Source organism: Lontra canadensis, unplaced genomic scaffold (genome assembly GCF_010015895.1).
Source record: "Lontra canadensis isolate GAN:19392208 unplaced genomic scaffold, GSC_riverotter_1.0 scaffold8, whole genome shotgun sequence".
NCBI lineage: Eukaryota > Metazoa > Chordata > Mammalia > Carnivora > Mustelidae > Lontra > Lontra canadensis.
Window position 1 is genome coordinate 32,170,981 of NW_022631002.1, and position 17,334 is coordinate 32,188,314.

The 17,334-nt window shown below is 61.5% G+C and overlaps 1 protein-coding gene across 9 annotated transcripts in view; it reads right to left on the bottom strand.

Annotated features, from left to right (window-relative positions):
* ADCY7 (adenylate cyclase 7) overlaps positions 1 to 17,334 on the bottom strand; it is a 51,908-nt gene that overhangs the window by 9,185 nt on the left and 25,389 nt on the right. For 6 of the 9 annotated variants that reach the window (XM_032854519.1, XM_032854516.1, XM_032854518.1 and 3 more), the window contains exons 2-14: positions 13,566 to 13,969; positions 12,126 to 12,329; positions 10,871 to 11,032; positions 10,096 to 10,245; positions 9,640 to 9,788; positions 8,760 to 8,871; positions 5,971 to 6,098; positions 5,637 to 5,795; positions 5,284 to 5,416; positions 2,082 to 2,273; positions 1,911 to 1,945; positions 1,338 to 1,421; positions 862 to 934 (exon numbers count right to left, since the gene is read on the bottom strand). In XM_032854519.1, the coding sequence (XP_032710410.1) occupies positions 862 to 934; positions 1,338 to 1,421; positions 1,911 to 1,945; positions 2,082 to 2,273; positions 5,284 to 5,416; positions 5,637 to 5,795; positions 5,971 to 6,098; positions 8,760 to 8,871; positions 9,640 to 9,788; positions 10,096 to 10,245; positions 10,871 to 11,032; positions 12,126 to 12,329; positions 13,566 to 13,739 (1,755 nt within the window). In that variant the 5' untranslated portion in view covers positions 13,740 to 13,969. The remainder of the gene's footprint in view (positions 1 to 861; positions 935 to 1,337; positions 1,422 to 1,910; positions 1,946 to 2,081; positions 2,274 to 5,283; positions 5,417 to 5,636; positions 5,796 to 5,970; positions 6,099 to 8,759; positions 8,872 to 9,639; positions 9,789 to 10,095; positions 10,246 to 10,870; positions 11,033 to 12,125; positions 12,330 to 13,565; positions 13,970 to 17,334) is intronic. The other 3 variants (XM_032854521.1, XM_032854520.1, XM_032854522.1) reach the window with 3 other exon arrangements.

Below are 17,334 nucleotides of genomic sequence, written 5' to 3' on the forward strand. Positions count from 1 at the left end.
GTCTCTGACTCTATGTCCCAGGTGCCTGAGAAGCCCATGGCCCCAAGCTTGTGGACAGGAACCAAATCTGAACTCTGGGGCTGGTGGTGGGTCTGTCCTCCCCCAAACCCAGGAGTAAGGCCAGGCCTAAGCTCCTCGCGAGCAGGTGGGGGAACCCCGTGCTGCCTACACCCCTACACCAGGCACAATCTCATAACCTCGGGCCACAAGGGCTCCTGCCACGGGTGAGCAGACTGGGGTTCAGAGAGTCCAGCAGGCTGCCCGGAGTCCCACAGCTGCTGGAAGGCCTGCCTGGCAGGCTTCCCTCAGACCCCAAGCTCCTCACCGAGATAGCCCCGGACTCAGGAAGCCCCAGCCAGAGAAAGACACCCCCCACCACCACCAATCCTGGAGGCCGAGAGGGGAAAGAGGTCCCAGCACCAGAGCTCTGTGGCCTGAAGCCACCCTCTCGGGGCCACCTTGTCCAGCTATATGAGGTTTCAAGGACATACATATGTGCCTGGGACACAGCCAGAAACCAGTAGGTCCTCAATAAATAAGTAAACCGTTGTGTTACAGCCCAAAAGCATGTAGTTGTAGCAGCCAGAAGGGAGAACCAGGCCAAGGCGCACACCGGCCCCTGAGGCTGAGGTTCTAGCCTGTGAGGGGAGCGAAGGTCTCCCAAACCCAAGTGGGACACGTCAGGTCTGGGAGTGAGGGCAACAGGAAGAGGGTCCAAGCCAGCCCTAGCCAAATGGGGTGATTCCCCACCACCCTCCCCGAACAGACAACAGACATGGAGCGTCGGCTGCCCCGTGGCCTGCACCTCTACCCTACCCCAGGCCTAGAGCCCCTGTTCTGGAGCTGCTGGGGGACCCTCACCTCTCGCTCGAAATCCTTCTCCAGGAAGATGGACCCGAAGGTGGAGAAGTCATCGGACTTGGAGCAGCAGGGCCTGAGGGGGGGCGGGCACAGGCAGTGAGACAGAGGGCCTGGGGAAATCGGGGGCCCACCCTTGGGAGGAGATGGGGGAGGAGAGAGGACCCACCCTCAGGAGGCGGGGGGCGGGAGGGGGGAGAGCAGATGGGGAGTGGGGAGGGGGAAAGGAGGTGGGGGAAGGGGGGAGTGGGCAGGGCCCTGCCCTCAGGAGGAGAAGGGAGGAGGGGGTGGGGGAGATGGGGCAGGGGTGGGGGGGGGACAGAAGTCCTCTCCCAGGAGGCCGCATCACGGAGGCCTAGGAGCCACCACAGACACAGTCGGAGCTGGACCACCAGGCACACAGGCACAAGGGGGGCATGGCCGTCTGGGGAACCCCCACCCGAGGGAGTACAGGGCGAACAGAGGTCTCGGGGTCCTACCTCGTGGAGCTCAGACCCTCAATGGCCGACAGCATCTCCTCATCATATGAGTCATCCTCCGACCGCCCCTTGGGGGACGAACTCCTGGATCAGAAACCCGAACCGTGTCACCCCAGGCCCTCGCTCAGTTGCCCAAAGGCAGTAGTGCATGCGAAATGGCTCCCTAGTCCGGGTGCCCAGACGCCTGTGGGAGGCTCGGAGCCGCGTGCGGAGTGGCTGAGGGACAGGTAGGTCCCACTGAGGCCCAAAGAGGGCAAATGGATGCCCAGCATCAAGTAGCAGGCCCAGCTGGCCGGCAGCCCAGCCAGGAGCAGAGGGCGGCCCTCGAAGGCCTCTTGCCCTCCACCCGCAGGCTTCCCCACACACATCACCACCCCCGTCACGGTGGGGACTCCACAGGCACTCCGTGACCATGAAGTTCTGATTCTGAGCCACAGCCCCTCCGAGCTGCACCCCTGGACAGAGGATAGTCAGGGCAGCCTGCCTGGAGGAAGTGGGCCTGAAGGGGGTGACTGGGGCAGGATTTGGCCAGGAAGGCAGGCCACAGCTGACAGGAGGAGACAGTGCACGTACCTGTCAGGGGTCCGGTGGCGCCGCAGGGGAATGGTCTGGAAGGGAAGGGAGAGGGGACAGTTATTCTGCCAAGAGGGACCCCCAGAGTCTGCCCCGGGACTGGGTCTCTCATCTCCCGCACCCTGAGACACAGGGGGCAAGGACCGAGCAGTCCAGGAAGCAATATCCTACCTTGGGCCTCCGCCCACTGGGGACTGGGGTCTCGCCACTGCTCACGCTCTCACGGTGGTTGAGGTGTGCAAAGGGCCGTGCAGCCCCCCAGGACTCCAGGTAGCGTGTCATGCGCACAGACGCTCGCATCTTCAGGGCTGCGTCCCCCTTGGGCTTGGGGAGGTGCTGGCTGGGCGGGGGCGGCTGCTGGCTCTGCAGGACACAGACATGGCCCGTCCCCTCCCCTTCCCTCTCAGCTCAGGAAGGGCCCCGGCCCCCATCCTGCTCCCCATGAAATGACCCACCGCCTGGAGTACTGGCCAGGCTGGTGGAAAGAGATAAGAAACGCTGCTGGGTCTGCAACCCCTCGGCTGCGGCCCAGTGCACTCCTAGGCTGGGCTACAGGGGACCCGGCTTGGGGCCTGTCCTTCCTAGGTGACCAGGAAATTGGGGATCACACACAACTACGCACAGCCCCTCAGACACCTCTCCAGGGAAAGACTGGGCTCAAGTCCTAAGCTCCCGCCAACCCCGTAAGGCTCTGTGGGACCCAACACTGTCCCCCTTGGGGCCTGAGAGCCCACTGGCCTCTCCCCGTGGGGACATCTTGGGGAGACAGTGCCCAGGAAAGCTGCAAACATCCTACCCAGCCCACCCACATGTGGCCAGCACACGTCCTTCCTGAAGGAACAGCTGGAGGAAGAGGAGAGCAGGCCGGGAACCCAGAGAACCAGAGCACCAGCCAAGCAAGAGGCCAGCCCCACCCCCTGGACGGCTTTCCAGAGAGTTCCACTCGCGTGGCCCCTACATCACAGCAGGGACCATTGCTTGCCTTGTGCCTGCTCTGGCCGTGTCAGGGAGGGGGTGTTAGTGAAGCCCAGCCTGCTCCATGCCCCCCCCACCCCACCCCACCCAACCCCCGGGCCATAAGAGCAACCGCAAGGGACCTTCCCCTGCTGGGGAGGGCGGGCAGGACTGTAAACGGAGGAGAGAAGAGAGACAGCACCAAAGCCACAGGAGACGAGCTCGAACCATCTCCAAGTCCCCCACCCTCTGAAGGTGCCCGCCCTCCAGGAGTCCCTGTGTCCTCGGGTCTCTGCAAACACCCACAAGGCCCAGCATCTGGGGCCGCAAACACTCTCTAAGCCACAGCCGGCAGCTTTCCTGGAAACTTCTAGCCTCCTTTCAGGACAGAAACATGTTTAAACCCTGAGATGCACCTGACTGCCTGGCCCACGGGACTCGCTGGAATGCAGCCTCTGTGAGAGTCCTGGGGTCCCGAGGCTGTGCCGTGCCCCACGGAGAGCCACCCACCCTGGAGTCACCTTCTCCGTCTCCCCTTCACAGGTCGGCAGCTCTGCCCCCGCAGCCCCTAGCCGCTCAAGTTCAGGGTCTGTGCACTAAATGTGCACTAAAGACCCATCAGCTCTGAGGGAAAAGGCGCCTGTTCCGAAGCGGGCCCCGGGAGACCAGAGTTGGGGAAGGGCCACCGTGTCGACAACCCGGGCGCACGTGCAGGGGCCTCCATGCACACATGAGGGCGGGTTTCCAAACTGTGTCATCAGGTGAAGAAAGAAAGGTACCAGCCGGGCACAGGGAATGCCACCCTCGGCTTAGCGAGGCCGGGTAAGAGTCTCTCCACTCCTCACACGGGCATCGGCCTCTCTGTGGAAGGGAAACTCCCCATACCATCCCCTTCAGCAGGGAACACGGCTGCAGACAAGGATGTGAGGGAAACTGTCCACAACACCCACTTCGGGCTTTGGAATTCTCAACTATGCGAACCCGTGATATTCAACAAAGATGGGGAAGGTAGGGTTGCTGGGAAAAAATGTAGGATGCCCGGTGATATCCTACACAAAACACTCATGCTAGAAACGTCTTCACTGTTGGTCAGAAATTGAGCTTGCCCACGGGTCCTGCGGTGGCCTTGCCGAACGGGCAGCCCTGCCAGCGAGGGCTCAGAGCCGAGCCGGCTGCTGCCTTGCGGGCCTGGGGCTCTGCCTCCGCTGGTCACACGCTCTCAGAGCCCCTGCTCCATGGCCAGGCGCTACTCTAGGTGCGGGGATTACAGCCTAGAGAAGAGGTGCCCCTGCCCTGAGCCTGCCCACGGGGAGCTCACACTGTCAATGAACGAGCAAAGAGGATAAATGAACAGCATTTGCAAGGGAAAGGAGAGTGCTGCAGGCACAGCTGGCAGCAGTGACAAGGGTCCTGCGGTACGAAGAGCCGGGCAGCGGGGGGACAGTGGCTGGGGTGAAGGGCCCTCAGGGGAAAGAAGGGCAGCGCCCAGAGCTGTGGGGTACAGGGGGAAGGGCTGGATTGTATTCCATGACTGTGGGGTGGGCGCAGCCCCGAGATCCCCAGGAAGAGTTTCCCCAGATGCTAACTCAGCATCCACAGCCCATGGCCAGGGAGGGGAGGCTCCCGGGCAGTTCCTATCCCTGGGGAACATCAGGGGGCCGGGGCGGCTCACAGGCTGGCCCTCCACGACCCCCAGAGATGGGCAGTAGGACCAGCTCTGAGGACAGCCAGGGCCAGAGCGAGAGGGAGCTGGAAAGAGCCCTTCGTGGCCAACATTCTTGAGCGAGCCCCAAGGATGATTCACCCAGGCCGCCAGACGAGCTGGCCTCCCACGGCAGGAAAGCAGGGCTGTGTGGGCGCGGGGCAGGGCCAGGGCCCGCCAGCCTCAGAGCAGCCCAGCGGCTGCATCCCCCACGGGGTCCTGACGAAAGTAGGGCCTCCAAGCAGGTGGAGGTGTCGGCCCGCTGGGCGACCACCCCCAGGGGGCAGAGCCCACAACACGCCCCCGAGGCTCCTGCCCGGTGGTCCCCTGGCCATTGCCTCCTTCTCCAGAGTCTTACCCAAAGCAAGTCTGACAAAAGTGTCTTTTCAAAATGCGGGAAATGAGTGGTACCATCCAGGAAAATAAACTGTGTGACTATCATTTCTAGAATGTTCATGAGGCGCCCAGTTCGTGGTGAGAGCCTGGCTGACGCGAGCTCCTCCTCCTCTTGAGGTAGCGCTACTGTTACTCCAATCTCACCAGGGCCCAGAGAAGCTGCGGCGCCCGGAACACACTCAGTGATGGGGAGCTCACTCCCACTCCCACTCCAGGCGGGCCTCTTCCCTAGCTCTCTACAGCCTCGAAGAGGAAAACCCTCCCTCCGTGGACTCCCTAGCATATCCCGGGCCCCCGCCAGCCCCCCACTGCCCCTCATACCCGGGGGTCGATGACCAGGTAGGTGCGAATGTTCATCTCCTTCAGGTAGGGGTCTCGCTGCTGCCCGTGCCCGTCTTCCACCTCATACGCCTTGTCCAGGTGCTTCAGCGTCGCCTCTGTGATGTGCACCCGGCTGGGGGACCCCAGCCCTGAGTCAGAGCAGCAGAACCCAGAGAAGGCCAGCACCCACCCGGGGGCTGCACAGCACGCAGGGCCAAGCCGGCCAGAGCCCCGCCCCGCTTCCCCGACACGAGGTCATGGCGCCCCTCTCTGACCAACCGCTCACTTCCCCCTCCCCCAACCCAGAGTCAGCCCATGGCCCCCAGTCCCGCCACTGTCCCCCTGAGCCTTACCCAGGGACTCCAGCCGCCTCCATCCTGTTGGCCAGGGACACGTCGTGGGACCACACGTCATACTGCCACTTGCGCAGCCCAATGACTCCACACAGCACGTTCCCCGAGTGTATGCCCACACGCATGCTGATGTCCACACCCGTGGCCTCTCGCACCTGCCTGGGCAGAGCAGTCCCATCACCCCATCCCACCCAGGACTGAGGAGGGACCCAGGCAAGCCACATGCACCCCGAGCCTCAGCTTCCTCATCTGCAAAGTAGGTACAACGCAATCCCCTGGGAAGCGAAGGGGTCTGTGATGGGGATGGGACCCCGCACCCGCCCATGGTACCTACTTAATGGCCTCGCAGATGTCCAGCCCCATCTTCACGCAGTTCCGGGCATGGGTGGGCAGGGACACAGGCAGACCCGACACGCAGTAGTAGCAGTCGCCCAGGATCTTGATCCGCATGCACTCGTTGGCCTACAGGGCAGGGCAAGCAGCGGCCTGGTCGGCACACAGCTACAACCTGGTGTCCGTGTGTGCTGGCCACCTCCCTGCACCCTTCAGGGAGAGCCATGCTCCTTCCTAGCCCAAAGCCTCCTCCAGGTGACCAGCCACCAGGAGCTGCTTCCAGGCCTGGGAAAAGCACTGGGGACAAGGAGGTCTCTAAGCAAACACCAAGGGCTACAGTGAGTGTTACTAGGGATGGCCACCGGAGTGCCCCTTGGGGGAGTGCTGTCCTGGCTTCATTCAGTCTTGTAGTGTTGAAATGTGTACTGAGCACACGACCCTGCCCCAGGCACCAGCACACAGCTGTGAGCAAAACAAAGCTCCCTACAACATGCAGCTCACGCACCAGTGGTAGTTAGATGCTAAACTAGACAAATAAAACCCAGAGACACCTGATACTGATAAGTACTGAGGAGGCAAATGAGGGGCAGGAGGAGACAGGAAGCTCCAGGAGGCCAGAGAAGGCCTCCCAGAAAAGGAAACATTTGGGAAAGACCCCAAGGAAGTGAGGGAAGAAGCCACACCAGTATCTGAGGAAGAGCGTTCCAGGCAGATGAAAGGTGCAGCACGTGCAAAGGCCCTGTGGTTAGAAAGCTGTTTGAGACCCAATAAGCAGCCTGTGCAGCTAGAGTGGAGTAAGTAGAGGATATGAAGGCCAGTGCCACAAGACAAGGGGAGAAACGGCCAAGTGACCACGGATGCAGACTGGCAGGGTCTGGGGAGCAGGGAGAGAACAGAAAGATGGAACCAAACACTGAGGCTGGGGCCACATAGGAAAATGCCCCTGAGGGGAAGAGGGGCCCAGACAGGTTATCTGACGTTCCATCTGTGGCCACCAGGCCCTCTGGCAGCCCTTGGCAAAGGTGGCCACACATACCAAGGCTTGGGGGTGGGGATTTAGGGACCCTGAAGAAGGGGCTCCATGCCAGCTCTAGGCCTGCTCCCGGCCACAGCCCTACCCCTCATGGAGGCCCACCCAAAAGCCTCCCTCTCCCCATCCATACAAAAGGCCTGCCTCCTGCCCCTGCCACAGAGGGAAGGCTATGACCAAGAGGAAAAGGGCCGGTCCCTGGACTCTGTGGCAGGGAAAGGGCCATGTGAGACTGGAAGCCAGGCCTAGCCCACATATGGCCCAGCTACTGGAAACCTCCACCTGCTGGTTTAAGGGGTGTCATGAAGGAAGGAAGCTCCTGAAGGAAGGCTCCAGACCAGACAGGCCCTCTGAGTCCCTCAGTCCACAATACCCTGAGGGACAGTGCTCCGGGGCACTCCCAGCCAGGAGTGGTCTCCTGGAGTTTGGTCAGCCCCAATGTGAAGGCCACTCTGGTGAGGCCATCCCTCCTAGAGCGGTCCCTCCTAGAACTAGCTAGCATCCCTCCTAGCTCCGGCTGTGAGAAAGTCTGCCGAGGGTGGGGCCAGAACTTGCTTCCCACAGAGGACCTAAGCACTGATTCTGCGCACATGCGGGCACCCAGGGGATGCTTCGGAACTCACCCAGGTGTGGGCACAGGTGTCGGCTTTTACTCACACTCTGATTCGAATGTGCAGCCAGCACAGTCATGGCCTTAAATCCTAACCCTCGGGTCTCTACTTAGCGGCCACCGCTCAGCCCGTCTGCATCTGAAGCTGGGCCAGGTGCTCCCCAGGCCCCCCAGCCCCCTACACTCCTCTTCAAAGCACAGCATGCAGGCTGGGAGCAACCGGAGGGCAGGCCCAAGCGCCACACCCCCCGCCCCCCGCAGAGCTCAAGGATGCCACGTGGCAGGTCTCAGGACCATGTGATAAGTTACTGAGTGCCCGCACGCGCGCGCGCGCACACACACACGCACACACACACACACACACACATGCACGCGACCCCTGGCACCACCCCCTACCCCGGGGCCCCGTGCTGTCCATGAAGACAAACCGTGAGATCAGCCCAGCCCGGCCCGTCTCCAGACCTCTCCCTGCTCAGCTGGACCCGGGAGCCCACCTCACCCAGTGCCCTCCCCTCCTCAGCACCTGCCACATTCCCCAGCATCCTCAGGTCAAGTTCTCCTCTCCTCAGCCCTAAATCCTTGCATGTCTACCCCTGACACCTGGCTCCCCTCATACTCTACCCAGTCATGCTGGGCCGCGTCCATGCCAAGGGCCCCAGAGACTTCTTTCTCCTCCAGCCTTTTGCACTCACTCTTCCCTCTGCCCAGAACTGCTCCTTTTCCTCTCAGCATCTCCCTTCAGGCTTCTCAAACTTTAATGTGCGTGTGGTCCACCGGACGTCTTGTCGGAAGGCACAGCCCTGCACAGCCCTCCCCAGCTCCCTGACAAACCCGGCTTCTGCTGCCCTTGGGCAGTGAGACGGAGGCAACTCCTCCTCCAGGCAGCCTTCCTGAGCGCCGCCCCCCACAGCACCTGAGCCCCTATGCATGCCCCCACGCGTCCCGGCAGTCTCCGAACTGGCCTCACTCTCTGGGGACAGGGTTCGGGCTGCCGCGGCCACCACACGACCTCACTTCCACCGTGGGCCGCTCGGAAGCAGTTGCTAACCTCTGAAGCTCAGCCTGGGCCTCCACACGCCCATCGCAGCACAGCCCTGGGCACGCGCCACTCCCAGGGACCAGGCACTGGCACGAAGGTCTGCAGGCTCACCTTGGCGATCTGGTCAAACTTGCCGAAGAGCTCATTCAGCACCACCACCAACTCTTTGGGGGAGCAGTCGCTGGCCAGCCGCGTGAAGCCCACAATGTCGGCATAAAGGATGCTGGGGGAGGGCCGGGGGGGTGGCGGAGGGTCAGCGCCAGGCCGCGGGGAGCCCCTGAGCACCTGCCTGACCCCAATCGCCCCAGCCACCCCTCAGCCTCCAGATGGATGGGAGAGAAGCTCCAGGCCATAAGGATGAAGGAACATTCCAGAAGCTTGGCATCAAGGCAAAAGGCAGCAGCCCAGAGTTGCACAGCCCTTGAGAACCGCCAGTCCCAGGCCCCCCATCACTGTGGACTGCAGGACAATGGTGCCTCAGAACGTCCTTCTCCCTCCTCACATCTTCAGAACTCAACCCCGTGGCAAGACGCAAATCCATGCTCCCCTGAGCTGGGCTCCATGCCTGACACTCCCCTGCAAGGACTCCCATCCCACAGATGAGCAAACCGAGGCCTGGTTGGAGCCTGATGGAAACCAGAACCACAGCGTGCGCCAAGTCTCCCAGCTCCGGAGTCCGTGAGCTCAGAGCAAGCAGCTCACAGCACCTGCACCTCCGGGTCCCAGAGGCGGAGGCCTTCTAGTAAGCGGCCATAGCCCCTTCAATTCACAAGGACTGAAGACATCACCTCTTTCGAGGGGACCTGGGCCCCCTTGAGAATCACCCAAAAGGACCCCTTTTTTCCCCAAAGTCATACTTAGGCACAGAGTTTTACCGTTTTAGGGGGCTACTGGAGCTCCAATCCGACTGACACCAATCTGATCTGACCCCACCGCCCCAGGGCCAGGCGCCCCCGGGGGACCCCGCGCACAGGCCCAGCCGGCCGCCCACCTGACATTCTGGTGCCGCTTGACATACAGGCTGTGGAAGTTGTTGTCGGGCACATAGCGGCGGTCTCCACGCTCCTTGAGCCGCTCGATGATGGCGAGCTTCATGCCCATGGAGATGTGGGCCGGCAACACCGACAGCAGCAGGTTCTCCTGGGCCCCGTGGGGACAGGCAGGGGGACATCAGGCCACAGGCTCAGCGACCCGGTGGCCTCCATCTGCCCTCTGGTCCCGCCCATCCTGCCCATGGCTCCCTCCATCTCAGCCGGCCTGAGTCCTGCCCCTGAGCCAGCCTCCCACGTCCCCAGCGGGCCCTGCGGCGAGGCCAGCCCGGGTGTCCACCCCACGCCCCAGGCACACGCTGTTCGGCGAAGGTCTGATGTGCAGAGAGAGAGGACGCCAGGCGTGGGGCCGGGCAGGGCTGGGCAGGGCCAGGCTCGGGGGGAGGCAGGGCCCACACCTGCTGGCGTTTCTCGATCCTCAGCTTCCGACGGATCTGGATGCACTTCACGGCGTAGGTGAAGAGCTCCCGGGAGGCGTCCTGCATCTGGTGCTTGTGGAAGGCGCCCGTGAGGTTCCCACACAGGAAGATGACAGCATTGGCCACCAGCTGGGGGCGAGCCGAGGGCGAGCTCAGCACTCGGCCTGGCTGAGGCCCCGTCCCCGTTCCCTGACCTCCCGCTCGCTCCAGCCGGCACCGTTAGCAGCAGGCAGGGAAGCGGGAGCGTGGATGGGCGCTGGTCCCCTAGAGTCACTGGGACTCTCAGATCAGGTCTCAAGCCCTTCTCTGCGGCCGGAGAGCCGGGGCCCCAGAGACCAGGGAAGCAGAAGCCCATCATCCCACAGAGCCCAAGTGGGGCCTTGAGGACCGTCACAGAAGGCAGGGTACCCGATGAGTGCCCAGAGTTCTGGGTTCTGTTTTCTCAGTCACTCAATGCAGAGACAAGACGGGGCACCCAGGGATAACCCCAGCCCCGTCAGAATGTGGTTCTGCTCGTGAGACTGGCCTTCCCAGCAGCGCACTGGACGTGGGTAGGAGGGCCAGAGCACCTGGGGCACCGAAGGCCAGCCAAGAAAGGCTGCAGGGCACGTCCCTGCCTGGGGGGCTGGCTTCCCTACCCCACTGGGGGGCCCTGAGGTCTCAGGACTAACTCAGCCGCACCCATCTCTGCGTCCTCAGGCCCAGACCAGACCTGCGGCTGCCCCGCCCCACAGACCCCCCGTGCGCACCTCACCTGCCGTACCACCCAGTCGCTGGGCTTCGTGAAGGCCCCCATCAGAACTCCGAGCACCAGGAGGTGGGAGATGCTGGAGACTCCCCCTGCCACGATGGCCCCCCTCATGCTGAAGGGCAGCAGTGTGTACACCACAAAGACGATGAACAGGAAAAAGGGCACCTGGGGGCACGGCAGCAGGGAGGCTCGGGGACTGGCCACGCTGCGGCCACGCTGCCCCCACACCAAGACACAGCCCCAGACAGAGCAGATGTCGGGGACCCCCACAGCCTCTCGACTTCTGGGGACAGACCCAAAAACCTGAACCCTGAGCCCTCTACCCCCAAGGTGGCCCCTGTCTTTCCCATGTGGGTTGGGACAGTGAAATACACACAAAGGAAGAAGAGAAAACCAAACTCCGCGTCTGGATCAGACCCAGCCAACATGATCCATCGTTTCCTATGAGCTGATTTACCATCTGAGGCCAAGGCCAGGCCTCCCCAGGACCGAGACTCCAGGACTGAGACTCCAGGCCCTCGTGACCCGAGGAGTTCCCGCCCGGCACCCAGCACTGGGGATCTCCCGCACAGGTGTGGTGAGTACCGGAAGGCTAGGGCTGCCCACGGGCCTCTGGCGGCACAGCCCCGCCCACCACCCCCAGTCTGCCTGGCTTCCCTGGGCCTCGGCCCACCAGAGGCTGCCACCACTGGGCAACAGTGACCAGCCAGGCCAGCGGACTCAAACTGGTTAGAAAGGGCTCTCTCTCAGCTGGGGTGGACCGGCTGGAGGCCAGGCAGCCTGGGGTCATGGCAGCACCCGTGCCCAACCTGGGATGGCCTGCCGGACGACATGACACGGAGGAAAGCACAGCAGAGGGCCACCGGGACCTGGTCATCCTGCCAGAGCCCCAGGACTGGCCCCGGAGCCCTTCCTGGCACATGGGCCAATTTGTGCCTTTTTGCCTGAGTTGGAGTTGTGTCACTTCCAGCCAAATGAGCGTCCCCGCACAGTGCTCGAGCCAGACACTCACAGGGATGCTCTCCCCAGTTCCTCCAGCTCCTCAGCTCAGGGAGCCAAGGGACAAGATCAGCCCAGGGCCTTCCCTCTGTTGCAGAACCACGGCCCATAGGGGGAGGTACACCCCAGGCCAGTACACCCGAAGCAAGCCCTGTCTCCAGAAGAGACCTGAGGTCCAGCAAGGGCAGGAACTGCCGGGTACACAGCTGACTGGGGACATCCAGCCCCTCGGGGTCGCCAGGGTCCCCCACCCTGTTACCTGCGCCCAGGTCGGGGCAGCCTTCATCCATGAGTCCAACACCAGCGTGTAGCCCAGCATCATGAGGCAGACCCAGATGACCAGCGCCAGGGTCCTGAGCCACCGCCGGACGAGACACTCCATATACACCAGCACGTAGAGAGTCACAAACAAGGCAAGCGTGAAGAACGCCATCCCCAGGACAGCCTGGTGTCCGGAGGGGTCCTGGGCAGGGCACACATACACAGAAATGCCACAACTTTCCTCCGGTGAGATGCGCCGTCCCCTCCAGGAAGCCTGCCAGGCTCGCCTGTCCAGCCTGCCCCAAGCAACGTCAACTGCGCTCTCCCCGACATGGCTGATGTTGATGCTCCGTCTGAGCACCAAGTTTGGCCTTCCCTTCAGGGAAGGCTGCCTCCACCACCACCCTCCCCCAGTCACCGTGCAGCCCTGAGATCCTACGCGGCCCAGCCCTGCGATGCTACCACTCCACACACCATCTCCATCAGGCCTTCTCTGCTCGCAGGGTGCTCTGTGTGTGCCCGCAGGGGGCCAGCCCAGGAGCTCATGGGGACAGCCCGTTGGAGGAGAGGCCACTGTTCCCGCCTGTTACAGGATGGATGGAACTGTAGGAGCAGGGGCTAACCCAAGGCGCCCCACAAGGGGACAAACTGGAGTAACGGTATAGAGGTGTGACACTGGCAGGTGGTGACCAGGAAAGGCAATTCATCGCTGAGACAGCAGGGCCTCCCCCGTACCCCGGGCACAGAGGCTGATCTGGGGGCCAGCACACAGTAGGTACTCAGGAACCATTTGCTGAACACAGAAACAAATGTCCTGTGGTTTATAGGTACACAGATCCAGACAGCAAGGACAGAGCCCCTAATGAGTGCTGGCCACCCCCTACACACCCGGTAGTCTCAGCGGTCTTCTTCTAGAACTCTGCTGTTCCACAGAGGAGTACTAGCCACATGTGCCTATTCAAGATTAACTTATATTAATTAAAAACCCAGTCCCTCAGTCATACTAGCCATGTTTCCAGCACTTGGCAGCCACGTATGGGCAGTGGCCATGGTGGGACGAGGCTGAGATCACGGGGGACGTTAGTGGCGTCTGCCTGGACAGCAGGCTTAAGAAGGCCCCCAGGGACCACAGTGGGGCTCTAGGAGGAAGGGCACTGGGAAGTGGGAGCCATCCCTGCCCTAAGTCTTCAGCAGAATCGAAATGCCTTCTGGAGAAGAGGGTCGTTACCTGGGCCAAATTAACATAATCTCTCAAACCACCCCAGAGTTTATAATTAAATTAAATTGAGCGACCTGCCTCCCACGGCCCAGCTATGCTCCAGGACACCTGCCAGAGGCGGACATCAGGCTGCGAGAAGTCCACCGTGACCTACCAAAGGTCTCGCAAGCACAGAGCAGCGGAGCCGAGTGCCCAGCCCCTGCCGGCCGCCTCACTCACCCCGCAGACGAAGGTGATGACAATGAGGGCAATACAGGCAGTGACAGCCACCAGCAGGAGTGTGAGCAGCAGCGGCCTATGCTGACTGGTGAGCCGGTACTTCTCGTACAGCGCCGTCTGGTCCGGGTCCTCTCCGCCTTCATTGAGGAAATAGCGCCCCTTGGCCGGCATCATCCCCCCAGGAGAGCCCAAGGCCCGGGGATCCTCCTTCTGGTGATACCAGTGGGCCTAGGTCTCTGGGCTCTGGGAGCCTGGCCGGTGGGGCTGGGGAGGGGTCCCCTGGGCCTGCAGCCCCATGGGCAGCGTGGAACCCACGCCACTCCCCTGCCAGGCCTGCTCACAGAACCACCAGCCTCTTCCTCTGCATCCGGGCCAGGCTGACCAGATGCGCGGGATCCTCAGCTCTGTGGAGACACAAAACAGATCAGGGTTTGACCTGGACAGGCCGAGTCAGGGAAGGACGGGCAGCAGGGGAGAACGGAACCAATGCCTCACAGCCCCTGGGTCCCACCTCCCAACCTGAACCCAAACTTAGCTTTTAGGTTCTATTTGAAGCTTTGCCTGCAAAGCTCATCCCGTGTTTCCTATGACTACACAGTCCCCGGCAGCGCCACTAGCCACACGTGACCGTGCAAAGTTACATTTAACTACATTAGAAAGTGAAGTTAAAAATTCAGACCAGTAGTCCCACTGGACCCATTCATTTCAAGCGCTCAAGAGCCACACTCAGCTCATGGCGCTCATATCAGGCAGCAAAGACAGACAGCATTTCAATCATCTGGAACCTTCTACCGGACAGCACTGTTCTAGAAGTTAGATGGTGTTGCTTTCACATGGACTTCTCCGATCCATTCCAGGGAAACTGTGTGTGGCGTGAGGCAGGGATCAGCTTTCATGCCTTTCTTCCACATGGGTCTCTAACTACCCCCTCGGCTTCCAGTGAAGCCACCCTTCCTTCCTCAAGAAGTTCGGGGAAGCCACCTCTGTGGTAAGTCAGGGGACTGTGCACATGGGGTCTGTTTGCAGACCTTCTCCTATTCTGGCGGTCTTCGTGCAAAGGTCACGCTCGCTCGGTAACTGGGGCTTTCTGGTGAGTTTTGCGCCTCAGACCCCACCCCCATGCCTGCGACACCCAGAGCAACCCTCTTGCATTTGTGTTACATTACGCTTCCTCATAAGACTGCATTTTTCACGTGCATTTTTAAAATTTCCACTGACAAGAATGGAGGAAGTTTGCAAGCGCCCCCATCGCGACGGAACCGGAACCTCAGAGCGGGAAGCACAGCGGATCGTGGGTGACAAGCTGGGCGCGGGCAGTGCCCAGCCACGGGCACAGTCCCTCTCTCCCCAGCACCGTTCATTCATCTCCTCATTCATTTATTCCAAAAAGGCCTGTCGGCGTGCCTGTGCTCCAGGCTAGCTCTCTCTCCCCACAGAGCTCCCCGTCCCCACAGACAGAAAGGCACCAGAAAGCACATGCAGTGATGAGGTCTGGGGGCAGGAGTCCAGGCCCCCAACACCCTCCAGGCTCTGAGGCAGGGCAGGTGGCAGAGGGCAGGGAGGCCATAAGAGGTGCAAAGGCTCTGGGCTGCCATGATGGGCATGAATGGCCACCAGCAAAAGCTGCAAAGGAAAGGCAGTACGGAACCCCCAGACACTGAAGAACAGGGCACCCAGAGTCCCTGAATCTGAGCGAGGCCCCCCAGTGAGTGCCCACCTCAGATCCACGAGCCACTTCGGGCACAAATCCCTCTGGGAGCTCCCCTTCCACAAATTCCAGGAAGAAATTGGGAAGACCCCACATTTGCAGGTGACAGGGAGATGCCATTTGCCGGAGGTCTTGGGGCCTTCTGCTGGCTCCAGGCCCCAGGCAGGTGAACACAGCCTTGGCACCTGTTGAAGGCAGCCAACCCTGCGGGGCTGGGGCCCAGGGCCACCTAAGCACCCAAAGCCTGGACAAGCTACAGACCTGGTTCGCACTTGACACACCAACTTATCAATGCCAGCAGCTAATTTAAAAACGTGAGGCGTGCATCCCCCTCGTTTGCAACCTCAGACTCTGAACTAACCCGTCTTGATTCCACACGAGGCATGGAAGCACATACGCCCAGCCCTGTGTTGTAGGGTTCACAAAACGAGACACAGTCCCTGTCCTGAGAAGCCCCCAGCAGAAATGCTGGGGCAGAAATGTTGTCATGCCAGGTGACCCCCCAACACACACACACACACACACACACACACAACCCCTCTCATCCTCAGAACAGACACTTTACAGATGCATAGCTGAGCCCAGAGAGGTCGCATGGCTCACCTAAGATCACACAGCCAGGGCTGCTTGGGAGAAGCACTGGGCTTTACACCCAGGTCCACTAGCTCCTGAATCCCGTCTCCTGGCCCCACCTCTCAGTCTCACTGAACTGAGAGAGGCTTCCCCAGTGATCTCCCAGGGACAGAACCACTTGCCACAAGGATACACAGCACTGCCTGGCCCTCTGGCCTGGGGCCAAACTCCGGTGTGCCGGGACCCGACTGCCAGGCCAAGAAACCCCAAACACCAGGGTCCAGGACAACACCTACACCCCCCAAGGGCTCTTTTCCCCCAGGCAAAGCCCACAGACCAGAGCTGGGGGCAGCCGGGATACCCTCGAATTGACCTACCCTTCCAGGTGCACAAGGCCCAGCTGAGGCAGGCGTGGAGAGAGAAGGAGCAGTTGAAGGTTCCGGGGGCCCGTGGGAAGCCCGGGCCTGGTAAACAGTGCTCTCAGGGATCTAATTAGGCCACTTCCTGGGCAAGGGCAGGTGGGAGAGAGTGGGGACAATAGACAGCCCTGAGCACGGGGACCTTGGCCTATGCAGGGACATGGTCCCGCTCCTGGGATAGCAGAGCAGGGCAGGGCTGGGGGCTGGGAGAAAAGACGCGTTTATCACTCCTGGAGAGGTGGTCTGCGAGCCCACTGGTAGCATCTCCACAGGTCAGCGGCTCCCTAGCAGCAGCCTCCCACCCCAAAAGCAGACACGGAGGCCCCCCTGCCAGGGAAGGCTTCGAGGCCCCTCTATCCAGTCACTGGTTCTTCAGTTGGTCACTGACACCGCTGGCCACTGGGAGGGCTGGGATTCGGGGCAGGCAGCAGCAGGCAGGGAAGCCATAGATGAGAGCCCGGGATGAAGGAACTCCTTCGCTCCATGTCCAACTCATGACCCTGAAGCCTCAGCTTGCCCACCTCGGTGACGGGGAGCTCACCACCTCTCAGGGCAGTCTTTTCCATGAGCGGGCACTCCTTCTGGCTCTAAGTCCCGCCTCAGGTCAGGCAGAAGCCTATCTCCCTGTGGATCCCCCACCCCCTCCCCACTGGTTCTGTCTGAAGTCCCAAGACACCAATGGCAGACAGATGCACTTGGGATAGTCGAGGCCCCTTCACCTGGAGGAAGGGGAGCCCAGGGGTCACTCACTGTCCCTCACACCTCGCCATCGCTCTGGTGGGGGAGCAGGGCAAGCAGCCCCATCTTACAGTGGAGGAGAACCCCCAAGCGTCCAGGTGGGAGGGGGACGTTATTTCTACTTCTGCTGCGTCTGTCTCTCCCACTGTCAGTCCCCTGGGTCTGGGGCCACGTGACCCAGGCTGGCTCATCACCATTGTAGCTCTCAAGCCCCAGTGACTGGTTTAGGGACAGTCATGTGACCAAAATCCTCTCCGTGAGAACCCTCTTTGGGACTTCTGCTGACCCACGGGAAAGAGATACTGTCTTTGGCTGGTAACATCCGGCTGCA